Here is a 20,479-nt window from a genome sequence, read left to right as displayed (position 1 = left end):
AATTAGTCAAAAATCTGCATGCTTGTTCTGTCATCAACTCCAACCTTTACAGACATTGGATCAGTTTAAATGGCAACAGCATTTTTTTTAGAAGGTGAGATTGCCAATCATAAATGTAAATGAATGGCTTGCCACAGGTTTCCTTTAAAGAATCTGTCAAGAAAAAAAAACTGCCACTTACAGAAGGATTGGACACTGGCAAACAAATTCGTAAGGACAGCCCAGGACATACTCTAGCTAGCAAAAAACAGGTTAATGCCCGGTACACACGATCCGATTATCGTCCGTTTTTTTTTTTTTAATTTTATTTTTTTCTTTTTGCATGCTATTTTCACGTTGAATCTGATGAGTTTACTAAAGTCGCGAAAATTCCCGTACAACAGCATAAAAATTCGGAAGTGATGTCATGTGTTGTAATGCATTTGTATTGCATTTTCGAATGATAGGTGTACTGATTAAACGAAAATCGTACGATCTGGCATTGTACGAAAAAAATTTCCGTGCATGTCCGATAGAATATCGGATGAGCTGTCCTGATCGGCTCTCGAATGCTCTGTACTAACGTTCCAATTATCGTACGATCGATTCGAATGCAGCATTTTTCTTACGATTTTCAGATCGTGTGTACGGGGCTTGAGATTATTCCCAGTGAGTTTTGTCACTTCAATTGTTTCTTTAACCACTTCTGGACTGCCCACCGTCGTTATACGTTGGTACTTTGAAGAGGATTATCGTTGTTATGGCAGCAGCTAGCTGCCGTAGCCCCGGTATCCTCTTCTTCAGCGGGAGGTCCACTTCAAGATAAAAGTGGTCTCTGCGGCGGATTCACCATGAGATCACTTTTATCGGCGCTCCGGTGCCCTCCACCGCTTACCGGAGCCGTCGGCAGCAGCGATTGGATGTTGTCCTTTGCGTGACATGGAGACGAGAGAGGGGAAGATGGCCCCCATCCGTCTCCATATCATTGCAGGGCGGAAGCAACGTCAAAGTGTCACTTTCGCCCATAGCTCGTAAAGGGCCATTTTATTTTTTTTGTATTTATTTATTTTTTTTTTTAAATGACGATTTTTTTTTTATTTATTTATTGCATTTTAGTGTAAATATGAGATCTGAGGTCTTTTTGACCCACGATCTCATATTTAGGAGGTCCTGTCATGCTTTTTTTTCTATTACAAGGGATGTTTACATTCCTTGTAATAGAATTAAAAGTGACCCAAATATATATATATTTTTTTTTTCTAAAAGACCGTGTCAAAATAAAAAAATTAAAGTAAAATAAGAAAAAAATAAATAAAATTTTTAAAGCGCCCCCTCCTGACAAGTTTGCGTGCAGAAGCGAACGCATACGTGAGTAGCTTCCGCATATGAAAACGGTGTTCAAACCACACGTGAGGTATCGCCACGATCGTTAGAGCAACTCAAAACTGGTAACCTGTAGACCTTTTTAAACATCACCTATGGAGATTTTTAAGGGTAAAAGTTTGTCACCATTTCACGAGCGGGCGCAATTTTGAAGCGTGACATGTTGGGTATCAATTTACTTGGCGTAACATTATCTTTCACAATATAAAAAATGGGCTAACTTTACTGTTTTTTAATTCAAAAAAGTGTATTTTTTCCAAAAAAAGTGCGCTTGTAAGACCGCTCCGCAAATACGGTGTGACAGAAAGTATTGCAACGATCGCCATTTTATTCTCTAGGGTGTTAGAAAAAAAAAAAGTATAATGTTTGGGGGTTCTAAGTAATTTTCTAGCAAAAAAAAAGTTTTTAACTTGTAAACAAATCTCAGAAAGAGGCTTGGTCCTTAAGTGGTTAAGGTGGTTGTAAACCCCAGTAATAAAATTTTGAACTAGGCATATATATCTGCAGTGTTTACTTCTCTCTCTTCAGAGCTCTAAGTGCTATTTCTCTTTGGTGCTTTGTTCCTCTGTTATCCGCATGAGTAACTTCTGACAAATTTCCGAACACATGAGATAAAATGTGATGTGATGGGGAGGGAGATGAGCACACAGCTTGTCTATTCAGAATACTGCTCTGCATGTTTGTTCTTCTGCCTATGTGAAGGGAGGGTGTGTCCCTTATTTCCTCCAATCAGCGCTCGCATAGTGTATAAGAGCTAAGTCTGCAGTTCCCCACCCCCTCCTCTGTACTCCTCACAGATACATAAGGATTATATCACAATTCTGCACTTTTGAAGGGTTGTAGATGAGAAGACTCAGATAAACAAGTAAAACTTATGTAGGGAGATTTTTATTTCATCTGTGGTATCATCTGAGGCTGTTTACTTCACCGGTTATATGTAAGGGTTTACAAACACTTTAATGAAGATTCCTTGCTACATCGCTGCTTGAGCTGTTCTCTACATGGCAACTACCTGGATTGGCCTTTCTTCTGCCTAGCTTTGAAGTGCCATACCCGGACACTGCTGGACTAGATGTTGTGGGGCTACCTTCAGGCACTGGGTTTTACATTAAAGTGGATGTAAACCCTCACATATACCCAGTGAAGTGAACAGCTTCCGATGATGCACAGAGATGAAACAAATATCCCTAAATAAGTTTTACGTGTGTGTATTTATTGCCATACAGCCAAGACAGCTAATTGGAGGAAAGACACACACCCCCACGCCACATTTGTGAAGGAAGTAATGTGCAGAGCTCTGCTCTGAGACGGCAAGCTGTCTGCTAATCTATTTATAGCAACCTCCCGCGACACACACTTCAGGCTGCCATCTTAGAGAACTTGTCAGAAGTTATCAGGCTGAAAACTGAGCTACTGGGCAGGAGAAAGCTACAGGACTCAGTGCTTTGAAGAGATCTAAGAAGACACTACGGATATATGTGCCCAGCTCAAATTTCATGAATCGGGTTTACATTCACTTTAAGACCCTGTTGTGGTAACAAGTAATCTGCAGATGGCTTTTTAGGTTCAGAGCCACTGGCATTACCTCTGCACTTGCCCTATCTCTGTAGACTCCCTCTGTGAATAGGCCGATTAGGCTATGACCTGGGAGCTCCTTACAAAAAAATGAAATTTCCCAACACACTTATTAGCTAGCCTGCAAAAAAAACAAAATAAAGAAATTAACTGACCCTGTCTAACAATTCAAGTTAAAAACGGGGTTTAGCAAATATATGTGAAAGCTTCAGTGCTTTGCCAAGGCTCCTCTATATACTCCAGTCCTAACTCTATATTTGAGAGTCTCCAAGTTGGAATACAAATAACCGTGGATAAATTAATGGCAGGTTTGCCTGGAGGGAGCCTAAAGGCAAAGGGGCACAGTGGCATCTGAAGGCATGCAATATGTCCCCATGCCAAATCCAGCAAACAAGCTATATAAAAAGATGGGAAAACAACCCTGTGGAACGCCATGGTAGTTCATTAATTCTTCCTGTCAGATTGGATCTGCTTGCCCATACTGGATGTAGAGGCACACAGATTTTCAGGAGACCTGCATGGCACCAGCGATCTGCTTGTCCCTAGTGCAATGCTTTACATGATTACTTGCAAAAAATTAGTATTTTGTTTGTTTTTTTTTTTTTTTTTTTTTTATTCTAAAAAAGTGAACTTGTCCTTTTTATTTGAACAAGCTGATGTTAGAAACTGGCTACCATGCACAGCTGCACCAGATTTTGCGCACTCCATGTTTTAGTAAATCGACCCCAAAGCATCAGTCCCAGTGTAATGATTGACCCAAGCTTATTCTCCCACATCAATTCTGGGGACACTTACTCTCTGCCTTCTGTCCTGTCCTTGTTGAGGCAGAATCCTGTACTTCGTCAGGAGCATCTACTGCAGTCATAGATACTTTGTGGCCAATTTCACCAAATCCCTTTAGTCTCAGAAGATTTTGCACCCAAATTCATGCTCCTTGTGGAAGCTGACCACAGAGGCTCTTTAAGTGATATAAAAAGTCTTGTGGGGGGTGTTTTTTTATTTTTTTATTTTTTTATTTTTTCAATAAACATGTTATACTTACCTGATCTGTGTAATGGTTTTGCACAGAGCAGCCCGGATCCTTCTCTTCTCGGGTCCCATACCAGCACTCCTGGCTCCTCCCTCCTGCCAGGTGCCCCCACAGCTAGCAGCTTGCTGTGGGGGCACCAAAGCAGGCATGCTCCCGACCCGCTGCACTGTGTGTCCATTCACATACTGAGCTGTGGCCCCCTCCGTCTCCTGATTGGCTCAATGGCTCCCACTGCTGCCAATAGCCAGTCGGGAGTGAGAGTCCCCGGAGAGGCAAGGCTCTCGTGGACATCGCTGGATCAAGAGAGGGCTCAGGTAAGTATTAGGGGGGGTTGCTGCACACAGGTTTTTTTTTTTTTTTTTTTACCTTCATGCATACTATGCGTGAAGGTAAAAAACCTTGTTCCTTTACCACCACTTTAAGCTTGCTCCCCAGTCTTCCCTTGCAGAGTTATTTGCTTATCTCCCCATGATCTTGGAGGCTGGGTCTGCTGTCACACTGCCGATCTCTGACTTGGATTCACAGTCCCCACAATTTGTCTGATTGTTTTTGAGGAATCTTGGTCCTTTGTTGTTGCCTCAAGTAACTGTTTCTGCCCTTGTTAATGTGGTTTGTAATACTCTGCATCTGGAGGATCAGCCTACTGTCTCCAGCCGTGAGTCTTTCAGAACTCCTACAGCTGCAAAGACCTTTCCACTACATCTGCTGTTTGAGGTATTTCATTGATCATACTAGAAGCGCCCTGAATTGCACTAAAGCCTACCTTTTTGAAGGCATTTGTTCAACAGTGGTCTATACACACTGTGGATCTGGCAGCAACCCAACTTAACAGGGAAACTACTGGACCAGTAGAAGATGATCTTGCCTTCTAGCATTCTACTGACCAATAGCTGGAATCCCTCTTTAACACCCAGTTTTCCCTGATGAACATTGCCTTTCAACCTGTTTGGGACCCTAATCAAATGGTGTTGGAATGAGTTGAATTCCTCCAAAAGATCTCTACACAGCGACCCCCTTCCTGATGGGAGCAAATGTCTGGAGCCCTACTCTTTAGCTGTGATGTTTACTAGAAGGATGTCCTATATGTGTCTTGTTTGCTCGTGTAAACATGGGGTCTAAGGACCTCAACTCGTGTGAAAGTTGGACCAAGGTAGTACAGGGACTAGTACAGGGACTCAAGGTGAGCGAGTCTCCAGGTAATCCCCACACACTAATCAGGTGCTAGCTGCATGCTGTGTATCATAAAGCAATGATTCCAGACAGCTGCCCTTCCAAAAATCCTCTTTATAATGCACCATAATGACTAGGCGCTAACATTTGCACAAAATGCGTCTACCTCTTTGTCCCCTGCTCCATCTGTTAACCACCTGTCACATAAAGTTTCAATAAAGAGGATTTTTTTAGGAAGTGCAGCTGTCCAGAAACATTGCTTTTTGATGCACAATATCCTGTCTCTAGTAGTGTTGGCTGACTTCCTATCAGGCAGGGGTTCAGCCTCACCCAGTGTTTTAGGCATTGGTCCTTTAGGTGGATTTGGGCTGTAGGCAATGGCAAGTCCTGTGTTTGTTTTTGTTTTTGCCTGCATAGTGTTTGTTGCCGTTTGCCCCAACGCCTCCTTTTTGTATGTTTGGACAGTGGATGACTTCCAGTATCCCTCAAATAATATATGAAAGAGGAAACACTTTTTGTACTAGTTAAAACATCCCATTCTTGAGGGACACAGGTCCCCTACCCCTCTGTTTATGTGCACACACTTGGTACTGCTTTCTATAAACTATGGCATGCTGGGAAGAGAGGGTATCCTGGGCTTACCTACAGATTTTCTTTTCCAGTGTCCAGTCCTCCTCCTGTAGGAGGTAGTATAATCTGACCTTATGTTACTTCCTGTTTCACTCAATGGACGAGAAAGAAATTATGATTTTAGGTGGGGTGGGGGTGGGGGGGACAAAAACAGAATCATTCCCTTCTAAGCAAGAAAAGGATTTAACTGCGAGCACAAAAATCCTGCTTTGGGGAAGGACACACACATGGGCACATGCGCGTGCGTGCATATACGTAACGTGTAACTGTAACCTTAAGATTTTTAACTGTTGTATGTAATTTTTCAAAATGTCATGTACCACTTGTGCGATGTATCATTTGACTTTTTGGTATTTCTTTTAACAGAGACACCTTCTTGGCTTTTGTTGCTGCACGACAAGGGACAATTGCACCTGTAAAATAACCCATGATCCCTTACGTTTCGGTATTTGTTGGATCACACAACTCCCATGGATCAAGTGAATTTCCAAGAGACACATTTTTACTGACTATATGTACATATTATGATATGTGAGGAAGACTGAAGACTAATGGATGGGAAAAATTTACCTATTTCATGCGACAGGGCCATTGACCTCTTCTGAATTGGTGGATGAAACCAGCCTTTGTCTTTGCAGGAAACCATTTCTATTTCCTGCTTCCAAGAAACTTATTTCCTCTAAATTAATGGAATTTGGAGGCTGTTTAGGCATATTCTTGTCTGTTCTATTATTGTAAGGATCAAGGGCAAAGGATATTCCCTACAACACCAAGTACAGCCTTGTCTGTTATTCCCCAACCAATGGCTTTTTCACAATCTCTGGGATTTTTTTTCAAGAATGCAGTGATAAAAAGACTAAACATCTGAAAAAGTATGATGAAGAAAAAAAATACATAAATAAATCAACATGTATTTGGAGGAATATTTACACAGGTCTTGTCAGTGAATTATTAAGCGGTTTGAAATTGTGTATTAGTGTGGATCCAACTTTAAGTCCCTTAGGTGTTCTTCATGAGAGCTTGTAAGAAGCAATTACAATTGTTTGATTGCAGAGTTTATCATGTTAAATGATGCATACCTTTTGATTTATGTAACAAAAATAATAAAGCACTCCAAGACTGTGAGATCCCCGAATTAGGTAGGGTAGATCCTAGCATGTCTGTCTTTTGCTACTTGGCCCCATAGTCCAAGCACTGATTAGCTGTGTGCAAGGACCCAGCCTTAATGCCGCATTAATCCCTAAACCAAAAATATATTGCAGCTACCAACCAGATGTTGTGGCTGCATCAGGGTGTTTTTTTTTTTTTTTTTTTTTTTTTGCAGATAGCGTTGCCAGTCTGGGGGGAGAGGAGTGTTAAATGTGTAAGCAGATTTAGAATCACTAACAAATTGAAGCCAAACTGAAGCTCACACTTTATAATTGGTTACAACATTTATTTATTTTTTTTTCGATTTTGGGATAAAGGTTTTGCCTAACTAAAAAATAACAGATCATTTTAATCACCCCTGCCAGTGTTAAGTGGTTTGGCTCATCCGTGTAAACTGATACATTCTGCTGGAGGGTTTGTGCTGTGAAAAACAGCCTTGCTGGCTGGATCACCAAACGAAAATAGCAAGAAAGGCAAAATAAATAAATAAAGGAAACTAATAGTCATTACATGTTATTGGTAAGTTGCAATATAAAACGTTTGCTTTTGGGTTTAATACTGCTTTAAGCAGAGGCATGGAGTAGAGAGTATAGCACATAAATGCTTGCCTCATCTAGCCCCAAAGATCTTGTGATCCTGCACATAATTATGCTTGCCCCATCCTACTCCAGAAATCTTTTTGTGTGTGTTGGTTTTTTTTTTTTTTTTTCTTCCTTTCTTCTTCAAGCAAAACATGCAACAAGTAAATAAAGAGGCTTCCATTGCTGTTCTCTCCTGAAAATATAAATTGCCTGTTTTGTCATGCAGATCCAATGGCTTTATTACTTTGAGGCACTGACCTGGAATAAGTCTGCAGATCAGTTTATCTCCATTGTCACTTTATAACCTAACCTGGTATGTTTTTGTTCTAAGTCAGTGATTGAAAGTATTGAAGCTAGAGACAGCCAAGCAACAAGTATGATCAGAAATTACATTCCTTGGTTTGCTTTCAAAAAGTTTTTGTGGCATAGCTTTTTTTTATTGGACAGGGTAACGAATATTGCCAGTTTGGCATATATAACCATTGAACCCAATATTTGGGAATTGTTACTTTTTAATGTTTCTAATGAGGGAAGATGGACAAGCAGTTGCTTGAATATCATTGCTAGTGTCTGAGTTTAGGTCTCGTTACATAGCAGATTAAGACTCCATACACACTATCCAACTTTTGTCCACTTCAGATTTACCAAAACCATGTAGTGCACGGGCCTGCCTGATTGCATACAAATTGAAACTCTTAAGGTTTGAGCTCATATTATATGGTTTTGGTAAATCTGAAGGAAAAAATCTACAGAAAATTGGTGCGTATGCAGCTTTAGAACCCGCTCTTCAGTGAAATATGTATTATTCATGAAGGTTTGAGGGGATATCTCTTGTCGCTTTTTTTTTTTTTTTTTTTCCCCCGCACTCAAAATTTTACATCATATTTGAATATAAGATATTGAAAACCAAGTTCTGGAATATTTGGACAACAATAAATTATTTAAGAAGACTGTTTTTATTGAAACTCTCTTGGACTTCCTAGTAGTGGGTACCGACTCCTCAAATGGTTGGGAAATTGCTGTTCTCTACTTCATAGCAACACTGTGGGTTCACAAAAGATGCCTCATTGGGATCCTTTGTGTTCTTTAAATGAGGTCCTTACATAATTACATCTTATGCATTACGACAAAGGCAGTGCATGTTAGTTTTTACATTGCATGGCACAAAAAAAGGGATCTGGCACCAAATGCTATATGTCCCTTTTTTTTTTAAATAGGCAAATGCTGAGTGGCGATAAGTCTATTATCAGCCATCCTCTGTCCGGGAACGCTGTAAAACATGGGAAAAGCAGGGAGGGGGAGGCGCCAACTAAGTAGTATTAGATCAACATTTATGGCAGAGTTAAAAATAAAAAGAAAACTTACAGGAAGCAAGAGAAATTCATGCCCATCAAATATTGATCAATAATGGCGGTTCCTTTGCCATCCTGCGGGTTCCACACACCATCCAAGAGGCAGGAGGTACCCAATCCGGTTTACTGTTTCCCCAGCCTCTTGGGCCGTTTGTGGAGCCCGCAGGATGGCAAAGGGACCGCCAAGATTGATCAGTATTCGATGGGCATGAATTTCTCTTGGTTCCTGTGGTGTTTTTTTTTTTTTTTTTTAACCCTATGCAATAAATGTTGATCTAATAATACTACACTTAGTTGTCGCCTTCCCCTCACTGCGTCTTACATTGCATTGTTCCTTAACCTCCTTCATGAAGAAAGAAATATAAATCTTAGGCCTGATTCACACTTGTGCTATTTTAGATGCAGCTTCTGCCACACAGAATCACGTGACAATGACATTCACATTATTCACTGGGAACACTACTGTGCATGCGCGAGGCCCGCTCCTGGAGGAGGAGGCCCCAGCCATGACGTCAGTAGCCGCAGCTGAGGCTCCCAGAAGTGGGAAAGGATATCTGTCAAAGACAGGTATCCTGTCCCCCCTCCCTGAAAGGTGCCAATTGTGGCACCGGAGGGGGGGGAAGGAATCAGATGAGTGAAAGTTCCACTTTTGGGTGGAACTCTGCTTTAAGGAGCTGGCACTCACCCATGTCCTAACAACCAGCAACTCATCCCTGGTGGGGAGGGGGGTGTTTGTGTACGCGGGCAAGGGGCTTATTTGAATCTGGAAGCCCCCATTAATAAGGAGGTCCTCAGATACCAAATAGTGTTATGTTGCCACCTTTAGGTGATTGGACAGCAATTTAAAAAAGACAGGAAATCTCATCCTAGGCATAATACCTCCCTTTTAGGCTAGGCTTCAGTGTGTTTTTATATAGTTTCTTAGGTGATGGGTGTCTGTGCAGTCTCTGCATGCAAAATAGCCAGCTGCTCAATGGTTCCACCTGGGCTCTTTTTCATGTTCCATAATAAATTACCTTGCCAGACTGGTACTATACAGGTCCAGGGTAATGATCCCCAGGAGTAGAGTTCCTGAAGGCCCTTGTCATATTGCTTGCCGTGATGGGTGAAGATTGGAACCCCTAGGGGGCCCTGTGGCATGGAAAGGTGAGTGCCCTGGGGCAGTCTGACAGTACACTAGCCTATATCTGGTGCCCCAACATACACAAAAAATTATTTTTACTGTATTGGGCTCCCTTGAGCAATTCATAGCAGTTGCAGAGCTTAAAGTGGCAATAAACCCATCAATTTTTAACAGGAGAACTTCCCAGGCAGTCTGAGTGGAAGTGGGAGCAGGTACCTATCGGGAGCAGGTACCTATCAAGACCAGGTACCAACCCAACCCCCCCCCCCCCCTCAAAAAAAGTTACATTTCCTAAATGGGAGAGGGAGGCCTTAAAGCAGAACTTCCCCCTTTAAAGAGGCTGCGCAGTTTTCCTTGTGGGGCACTGGCAGCATTAGAAGTGGTCAAGTCTAGTGGGGTAACCAGTGCACTGATGTTGGCACAGTGTCCTTACTGGGATCACTGTTCCCAGCAAGGGTCCCTTTACACTCGTCGGCAGGTTATGCCTTCTTGACGGCACAGAGAAAGTTATGTAGAGGGTGAGGGGCCCCACATACCTTCTGCAGGTAGAGAGGAACCTGGACGCAGCTCCCGTGCAATATATCTATAGACGCAGGTAGACTGCACAAGACACTGACAAGCCTCTTGATTTGCCTTTGCATGAGGGTTCTGGGAGAGATGGTCATGACCTTTTGCCCAGTTTCATTCCAGGCTCCTCCACCAGAATGTTTTAAAGCATGGGACAAAAGTACACAGTCACTGGATTCCCTGATGTTAAACTTCAGCGCAAAACGGACTCTGGGCTGCTGGATGGCCTCACAAAGGCTGGAACTGGAAAAATTGTTTCTCCCTGTATCCTGGAGGATCTTGACAATGAATGCCAACCTGGTGGACTGGTGTGAAAGTCTGGTAAATCTCTCAATCCAGGGAACTTGGTCACTATTGAAGACGTCATTGCCCATCAACATCCTGGAATTAAGGGCGATTCATATTGCCCTGCAACATCAGTCAGTGCAGCTGAAGGGCCTCCCTGTAAAAGTTCAGTTGGTGGTGGCGGCGTACAATACTCCATGGAGGCACCAGGAAATTTTTTTTTTTTTTTTACACTATCCAAAGTTAAAACAACAAGGGCAGAAGATTTAATAGATGGAAAGTTGGAAAAAAATGACTGAAGGTCAGCTTTAAACTTACCTGCTCTGTGCAATCGTTTTGCACAGAGCAGCCCAGATCCTCCTCCTCGGGGGTCCCTCATCGGTGCTTCTGGCCCCCACAGTAAGCAGCTTGCTATGGGGGCACCCAAGGCACTGCTGTGTCCATTCAGACACAAAGCTGCGGCTTGGCCCTGCTCCACCCCCCCCCTCCTCCCTCCAATTGGCTCACTGACTTTGACAGCAGCGGGAGCCAATGGCACCCACTGTGTGTCTCAGCCAATCATAAGGGAAAGTCCCGGATAGCCGAATCTCTTGCAGAAATGTGCCTTGGTAATGTAGGTTGCTTGTATTCCTTACATTCCCAAGAGTTAGAAACAACCATTGGAAATTGTACTATTTGTACTGAAATAAAAAATATACAACATACGTTTGCAAAATGTGACAATGGATTAAAGTGTTTGTTCACCAATGCCAGAAGTCTGCCAAGCAAAATAGGTGAGTTGGTAAGCTCTGGTGCACTATGATCTAATTGGTATTGCTGAATCTTGGCTTCATTATTCTCATGACTGGGATATTAATATTCCTGGCTAGGCTTTCTTTCGGAAAGGCAGGGTAAAACGGAGGGGTCATGTAGCATGTAGGCCTTCCTTTACACAATAATCATCTGAAGTGGGTGACTGGGGGCAAAGAGAAAGTATTAAATACTTTCTGCAGCTCTGTGTATACAAAGGAGCATGGGGGGGAGCTCATGTCCATAATTGGGGTGACAGTGACACAGCCCCAAATGATTCACAATGGCTCAAAAGTGGTCCAGAAATATTTAGACAGAATAAAGGTGGATAAAGCACCTGGACGAGATGGTATCCACCCACAGAACCTAAAAGAATTGAGCTCTGTCATTTCAAGGCTATTGGTTTCTAATATTTAGGGACTTGTTAATGACTGGAATAGTACCACTGAATTGGCGCAGGGCCAATGTGATGCATATATTTAACCACTTCACATCCTGCATAAAGTCATATGACATCCCCAGGAGGAATCTCCTATCCTGGGCGGGCGTCTTATGACGTCCTGGGCCCCCCGGCCACCTGGGGTGCGCACGCGCGCCGCTGCGTCATTTGGGACCCGATGCGCGTGCCCGGCGGCCACGATGTCCACCGGGCACCCGTGATTGCCCGTTAACTGAGCAAACACACATATCCTCGACTTGTCAGGTAAGAGGAGACAGATCATGTGTTCCCAGTACAGAGGAACACCGATCGGTCGCCTCCCCTTGTGAGTCCCGGCCCCCTACAGTTAAAATCACTCCTAGGACACAGTTAACCCTTTGATCGCCCCCTAGTGTTAACCCCTTCCCTGCCAGTGACATTTATACAGTAATCAATGCCTTTGTATAGCACTGATCACTGTATAAATGCCAATGGTGTCAAAAGTGTCCAATTTGTCCGCCGTAATGTCACAATCACAATAAAAATCGCAGATCGCCGCCATTACTAGTAAAAAATAAATAAATAAATAAAAATGCCATAAAACTATCCCCTATTTTGTAGACGCTATAACTTTTGCGCAAACCAATAAATATACACTTATTGAGATTTTTTTTTAAATTTTTTTTTTTTACTAAAAATATGTAGAAGAATACATATCGGCCTAAACTGAGGAAACATTTTTTTTAAAAATGGGATATTTATTATAGCAAAAAGTAAAAAAAATTTTTCTTTTTTCAAACTTGTCGCTATTCTTCTGTTTATAGCGCAAAAAATAAAAACCGCAGAGGTGATCAAATACCACCAAAAGAAAGCTCTATTGGTAGGGAAAAAATGATAAAAATTTCATTTGGGTACAGTGTTGTATGACCGCGCAATTGTCATTCAAAATGCGACAGCGCTGAAAACTGAAAATTGGCCTGGGCAGGAAGGGGGTGAAAATGCCCTGTATTGAAGTGGTTAAAAAGGGGTTCAAAGTCTTTACCAAGTAACTATAGACCTGTTAGTTTAACTTCTATAGTCAGGAAGATACTAGAGAGTTTAATAAAAGACTACATAAACGAGTTCTTGCTGGAAAAAAATATTTTAAACAGACGGCATGAATTCATGAAAGACAGAAGTTGTCAAACCTGATCTCTTTTTTGAGGAGGTAAGTAAAACCTTGGACAGAGGGGTGGCTGTGGATGTGGTATACTTGGATTTTGCAAAAGTGTTCGATACAGTTCCCCACACATGGCTCATGTGTAAGGTAAAGTCTACAGGCTTGGAAAGATCAATTTGTAAATGGATGGAAAACTGGCTAAGGCTACTTTCACACTGAGTCATGCGGGCGCTGGGGGTACAGCGGCGCTAAATACAGCACCGCTTTACCGTCATTTTAGCGGCAATTGCGGGGCGGTTTTAACCCCCCGCTAGCGTCCAAAAAAGGGATAAAACCGCCCGCAAAGCGCCGCTGCAGCGGCGCCTTGCGGGCGAGTTTGCAGCGCTGCTACATTGTTTTCAATAGGAAGGGGCATTTTAGGAGCAGTAAATACACCGCTCCTACAGCGCTCCAAAGATGCGGCTTGCAGGACTTTTTGGACCGCCCTGCAAGCGAATCGCTCCAGTGTGAAAGCCCTCAGGGCTTTCATACTGGAGTGCATTGAGCGGCTCTTTCGTGGCGCTTTGCAGGCGCTATTTTTTTTAGCACTTTAGCGCCTGCAAAGTGCCTCAGTGTGAAAGGAGCCTAAAAGACAGAATTCAGAGAGTAGTGGTTAATGATTCTTACTCTGAATGGTCTAAGGTTATCAGCGATGTACCCCAAGGTTCAGTGTTGGGACCCTTATTTTTTACTATCTCTATAAATGATATAGGGTCTGGGATTAAAAGTAACATTTCTGTCTTTGCAGATGATACTAAGCTATGCAGTGTAATAACGTCCTTACAGGATGTCTCCAATTTACAAGCTGACCTCAATGCACTGTCTAATTGGGTAACTAAGTGGCAAATGCGGTGCAATGTTGAGAAATGTAAAGTTATGCACTTGGGGGCTAAGAATATGCATGCATCATACATACTAGGGGGTGTACACCTGGGGGAATAAATGGGGGAGAAGGATCTGGTGGTCTTGGTAGATCACAAGCTCAATAATAGCATGCAATGCCAAGCTGCAGTTTCCAAAGCGAGCAAAGTCCTTTCTTGTATTAAGAGAGGTGGTATTTTGCCCCTGTATATATCATTAGTAAAATCACATCTGGAATATGCAGTTCAGTTTTGGGCACTAGTTCTCAAAAAGGATATCGGGGAACTGGAGAAAGTGCAGAGAAGGGCAACCAAACTGATAAAAGGCATGGAGGAGCTCAGCTATGAGGAACTGAATCTATTCCCTCTTAAGAGGAGATTAAGGGGGGATATGATCAATATGTACAAATACATAAGTGGTCCATATAGTGAACTTGGTGTTGAGTTATCACTTTAAGGTAATCACAGAGGACAAGGGGGCACTCTTTACGTCTAGAGGAAAAAAGATTTCATCTCCAAATACGGAAAGGTTTCTTCACAGTAAGAGCTGTGAAAATGTGGAAAATACTCCCTCCAGAGGTGGTTCTGGCCATCTCCGTAGATTGCTTTAAAAAAAGGCCTGGATTCTTTTTTAAATGTACATATTTTAACTGGGTACTAACCTTTATAGGTAAAGTTGATCCAGGGAAAATCTGATTGCCTCTAGGGCGATCAGGAAATAATTTTTTCCCCTGTTGTAGAAAATCGGAGCATGCTTGGCTGGGGTTTTTCGCCTTCCTCTGGATCAACTGTGGGTGAAGGATTGTGTATATGGGATTGTATTTGATTTTTTTGTTGAACTAGATGGACTTGTGTCTTTTTTCAACCTGACGATGTAGAATCGGATGCAGAAACCGGTGTTAAAATAGGGTCCTGGTTTGGGTGTTTTGCAGACCTATGGCAGAGCGAATTGTTGCCTAACCCTTTGCACCTGTAAGGGTAAGTGGTGGTAAAATGTGCAATGAATAATGGAACGTGAGCACCAAGTTTTAAAAGTTTAACACCGTATAAGTGAACAAGTTTCAAATACTTTCCTGGTTTCCTGATATCTGTAACATATAAAGGCATACAATTCAAGATACACAAATAATGTAAATCAAGTAATAGCTTGAAAAAAAGGTATTTGCCCCCTTTCTGATTTTTTATTTTTTTGCATATTTCTCACACTTAAATAATTCAGCTCAAACAAATTTTAATATTGCACAAAGATAACCTGAGTAAATCCAAGATGCAGTTTTTAAATTATTATTTAATTTATTAAGTGAAAAAAGCTGTTCAAACCTGCCTGGCCCTATGTGAAAAAGTAATTGCCCCCTCCCATGCTGAATCATGAATGAACTGTGATTAACCACAATTCTCTGGAAAGCAGAGTTAAATTTCACTTGCCACACCCAGGCCTGATTACTGCCAGACCTGTTGAATCAAGAAATCACATAAATAGAAGTGAAGCACGCTAACATCACAAAAAGCCACACATCATGCCACAATCTAAAAAAAAAAAAAAAAAAATCAAGAACAGATTAGGAACAAAGTAATTTACATGTATTGGTCTAGGAAGGGTTTCAAAGCCATTTCTAAGGCTTTGGAACTCCAGTGAACCACGGGGAGAGCCATTATCCACAAATGGAGATAACTTGGAACAGTGGTGAACCTTCCCAGGCCGGCCTACAAAAATTGCATGACGACGACTCATCCAGGAGCTCATAAAAGAACCCAGAACATCTAAAGAACTGCAGGCCTCACTTTCCTCAGGTAAGATCAGTGTTCATGATTCAACAATAAGAAAGAGACTGGGCTAAAAATGGCATCCATGGGAGAGTTCCAAGGCCAAAGCCACTGCTGACCAAAATAACACAAAGGCTCATCTCACATTTACCAAAAAACATCTTGATTATCCCCAAGACTTTTAGGCAAATATTCTGTGGACCGATGAGACAAAAATTGTACTTTTTGGAAGATGTGTGGCCCATTACATCTGGCATAAAACTAATACACCATTACATAACAAGAACATCATACCAACAGTAAGACATGGTAGTGGTAGCGTGATGGTCTGGGGCTGCTTTGCAGCTTCAGGACCAGGACAATGATCCGAAACACAACAGTCCACCTCCAAATGGCTCAAACAAAGCAAAATTTAGGTTTTGGAGTGGCCTAATCACAGCCCGGACTTAAATCCAATTGAGATGCTGTTTTATGACCTTACACAGGCCGTTCATGCTGGAAAACTCTCCAATGTAGCTGAATTAAAACAATTCTGCACAGAATAGTGTGCCAAAATTGCTCCACAGCAATGTGAAAGACTCATTGCCAGTTATTGCAAACGCTTGATTGCAGTTGTTGCCACCAAGGGTTGCACAACCAGTTATTAGGTTTAGGGGGCAATTACTTTCTCACATAAAGCCAGGCAGGTTTGGACAGCTTTTTTGCCTTAAATGAAACCATCATTTAAAAAATGCATTTTATATTTACTCGGGTTATCTTTGTGTTATAATAAAATTTGTTTGATGATCTGAGTAATTTAAGTTTGACAAATATGCAAAAAAATTAAAAATCAAAAAGGGGCAAATACTTTTTCACACAACTGTATGTCTCACACTTTTACTGTTGGGCTGCAGTAACCATTCAATAAACAGGATGACCCTGTCTTATTCCGAAGAGTTGATCAAAGAATCTGAAGTAAAATAAACTAGTTAAGCTAGTAAGAGAAGAGGTCCATCACCTTAGGATACGAGCAAAAAAAAAGCTAGGGTAGGGTTACAGGGGCATGCCCAGGAGGTGTGTCCTCAAAAGCTTTGCCAGAGTTCAATCACCCAAAATTACCAGCCTATAACCCAGGGTCTATGAACATTAAGCCTGTGTCCTGTAGGATATGATTAAGATAGCACTAGGGGGGACATGGGATCCAGTGCTTCTAGAAATGGCATGTATCAAGGCAAGACATTAAAGGGTCAGGTCCCTGTTAGGGAAAGGAGCAGTATTAACAAGTCCTAGTAGACCCTTCAGATTCCCCTGGAGAGAAAGGGAATGCTGAGGGGTACCATGTACCATGAAGGGTTCAACATTATCCATGGACATCTGTGCATTTAACAACTCCTGAAGCCAAGTTCCAGTAGAACAGGAACAAGGAGCCTAAGGTGCAAGGAACCTGGGAATTTTTTTTTTTTAAGAGATATAGCTGAAGGAGATGTCATATAAAAGCAATTAGTCTGTAGGCTGGGATGAGTTCCCTGAGAACCTAAATGTCAGAGAGACAAACTACTTTAGGACCCATCCAGCCCCCTCACTTGTAAAAGTGGGGGCGCACCTTTATATGAAAGGCTTTTCAGAGGGGTTAATTGACCTCTGGCTATGAACCCGAGGGGCTGAGAAGGGTTAGGCTCTGAGGACCTATGCATACCAGCTCCCAATGTGGATGAAGGAGGGCCCCTCCACTGAGGAAGGAACATTGTCTGTAGTGCAGATAATCATGGTGTCAAGAGCAGGGTCTAAGAGATTTTGTTCCTCGAGGGTCAATCAGTTCAGATGCTCTTTGGATTCAGCATCCCAACTATGTAGCCAGAGTGCTTCTTGCATCTGTATGGACATCAGACATTTGCTTGGAGGTGTTTAGCTAGATATCACAGCTAATGCTGTCAGGTGCTCTGTGAAACCATGACCTAACCCAAAAGTGTAACGTTAGAATCCACATAGTCTGACATAGTTTGAGAGATTAAATTAACCGCCAACAAGGGTGGAGGTCCGCACCGGTGAATTGAACCTAGGATTTAAGGAGGGATGCTATAGAGTAGGTGCGTGCACCTTCAACCAGTGTAGTGGTATTCCTGTTGAGCTGAATTACTGGTGCATCTACAGTGGGGACAGACCAACCTAATACCAGAATTCTCTTTTAAAAGGAAGATAGTAGAACGCTTAAGGGTGTTTCCAGTAACAGAGGAATGATTAAAATAGCAGGTCAAGTGGAAAGGTGTTTGCACCTGTAGGAGCTCTATAAAACCCAAAGTCTGGAATAGTAGGCTGCTCCTCAAATTCAGGGTAAAAAAGAAAAAAAAATACTGCATCACTAAGATTTGAAACATTACCCTGTGAATTTGAGTAGTTGGCGGGAGACTGCAGTGCCCCAAAAACAATCTCTTCAGAGACAAACTGTGGACTCCGAGTCAGACATAGTAAAGGGGACCCCATTTGATTCAAGAACTTGGGGGGGGGGGGTTCCGAGCCAGACTGCAGAGGATGGTGTCAAAGCGTGATTAGAGTGTCAGAGAAGGTGAAAAGCTAGGATGTCCAGAATGGACACTGGCATCCCTGTGCACATGGAAGATGCCTTGCCCTCACCCAACGAAGCTACAGAAGACTCCGATGATGAAAACCTTATAATTAATAGGGGCCCCAGATTCTAGAACAGATGGTGGTTCCTTCTGGCAATATGCCCCCAGAATCACTAGGGGAGCAGAGGGACAGCAGAACTGTCTTGGGGAAGACATGTGTCCTGGTTAGGGGTAATGCAACTAGGCCCAATGTGAGGCAAGGTCTCAAAGTATTCACACACCCAGGCAGTTGGTGCTGATGAAGGTTTCAGGTGGCCAAGTTACAATAAGCAAAGAGTGGAACCAGACCAGAGATCTACGTGGTTCTGCAAAGCAGCAGGGGATCATTACTTTCTCCAGGCTGAGTGGCAGGAAAAAGCCGATTGCACTCCACCCAGCAGATGTTGTCAATGCTCTATGCCTCAGCTATAACGATTACTGTATCAAAAACCAGCAGTGGTGGGATTTTTGAAAAGGCGCCCAACGCTGCAAATGGTGAAGTAGCTCTTTGTACTTTAGACCGTCCTTCAGAGACCGGAGCACACTTGGGGCTGTGCCCTGGCTTTGTGAAGTGCTCTGCAGCTAACACACACATCCAGTCCAGTAGGGCCCAGGTACAGCCTCCAGCGCTAATGCTGAGGAAATACTATTCTTCATAACTGCCAAACAGAGACTATACATAACTAGGTCACATCCCTAATGTAGTGAATCTTATCTCATCCCTTGGCTTGATGCTTAGTTTCCCCTTGCTGTGTAGTGTGTGTCACATGATCTGGTTCTAGGAGCCTATTGGCTCCTATATCGTCCAGGAGCTGCGATGCACACAGCGGGCTCTCCTCCTCCCCCTTTTCCCTGGGGCGGGTGGGGGGTCTCGCTCTATGCATCATCACGCCTTTGCGCTAGAGAGTGTGGCGTAATATCCTGTGGCGCCATCTCTCCTGCGTCCTTTACACCTAGCAGCTGTATGGGAGTACTGTTTATGGTGCCAATGATGGGCGGCTTCGCCTCTCAATCGTTGATGCCTTCCTCCCGCTCGTAACATTGGTGGGTGTGCGACGGCTGTATACATATTAGGTCCCATTTCCGGGTGACTCTTCCACCTTGGTGGTCTGTCTCTGCCTTTGCTTGGCCAACCATATACATCATGCTGGACTTCAGCTTTCACGTTCCAGTCTGGGGAATTTGGTAATTAGAATTCAACATCTTTTGGAGTCGGCACATTTTCCTTGGTGGTTTAACTTTACATTCTTCACTTATCTTACCATTTACTCTCACTTATCTGGGTTTTGATTGACACTTTCTATTGTACATTTGTCCTGCTCTATCTGCGTACAGGACATACTGCACATCGTGTATTAACACATTATGTTCTTTATAGAAGTCTTCCCATGATAGGTCCCCCCCCCCCCCCCCCCCCCGGATGTGGCCCCTGTTGGTTCTACGGGCCGTTCCCCCCACCTCAGCTTCCGTTAGATACCCTTCCGGTGCTTCCGGTTTCTAGTGCCACATTTAACATACAGCTTTGTTTGTAAGTATCTTAGAGAGTGGGGCTTTATTAGTTTCCAATTTTTATTTTATTTTTTACTTTTAAGCCTTCCTTTTTTTTTCATATAGTTAGACCACATAGCAATTTCTTTACTTTATTACAGATGCAAGTCACCTGCATGCTCCTAAAGAGTGAATATACCCTCCATGAAACGCAAAGACCTGTCATATGGCTGTGTTTCTATACATTATGGGCTGCATTAGAGTTTTATCTTATATGTACTGTCTACAATCATGTGAAGGGGGAAAAAAAGGGGGGGGGGAAGGGGGGGGGGGAAGAGGGGCGGGGGAAAAGCTTGGTGACTACTTTCTCCAGCAATCTAGGGAAAAAAAAGACTACAGAAGGTACAATTGGAAAGCCCACTTTAGTTATAAACCACACACAAGATGTTGTTTCCAGAACACCAACTTCTGCAAGCAGGGTTTTTTTTTTTAAGCAGGATAGTACAATACAGCTAAACCTAGATGAAAAACATATACCATCAGCAGGTACACTGTG

General features: G+C 42.7%; 1 protein-coding gene across 2 annotated transcripts in view; it reads left to right on the top strand.

The window, feature by feature from the left end:
* The window catches only part of TOX4 (TOX high mobility group box family member 4), a 66,830-nt gene extending 59,127 nt beyond the window's left edge, over positions 1-7,703 (top strand). For both annotated transcript variants that reach the window (XM_073631533.1, XM_073631543.1), the window contains one exon: positions 6,134-7,703. In XM_073631533.1, the coding sequence (XP_073487634.1) occupies positions 6,134-6,191 (58 nt within the window). In that variant the 3' untranslated portion in view covers positions 6,192-7,703. The remainder of the gene's footprint in view (positions 1-6,133) is intronic.
* The last annotated feature ends 12,776 nt before the right edge of the window (positions 7,704-20,479 follow it).

Source organism: Aquarana catesbeiana, linkage group LG01 (genome assembly GCF_042186555.1).
Source record: "Aquarana catesbeiana isolate 2022-GZ linkage group LG01, ASM4218655v1, whole genome shotgun sequence".
NCBI lineage: Eukaryota > Metazoa > Chordata > Amphibia > Anura > Ranidae > Aquarana > Aquarana catesbeiana.
Note: the sequence above shows the minus strand (reverse complement) of the source record. Positions and strands in the feature narration are given on the sequence as shown.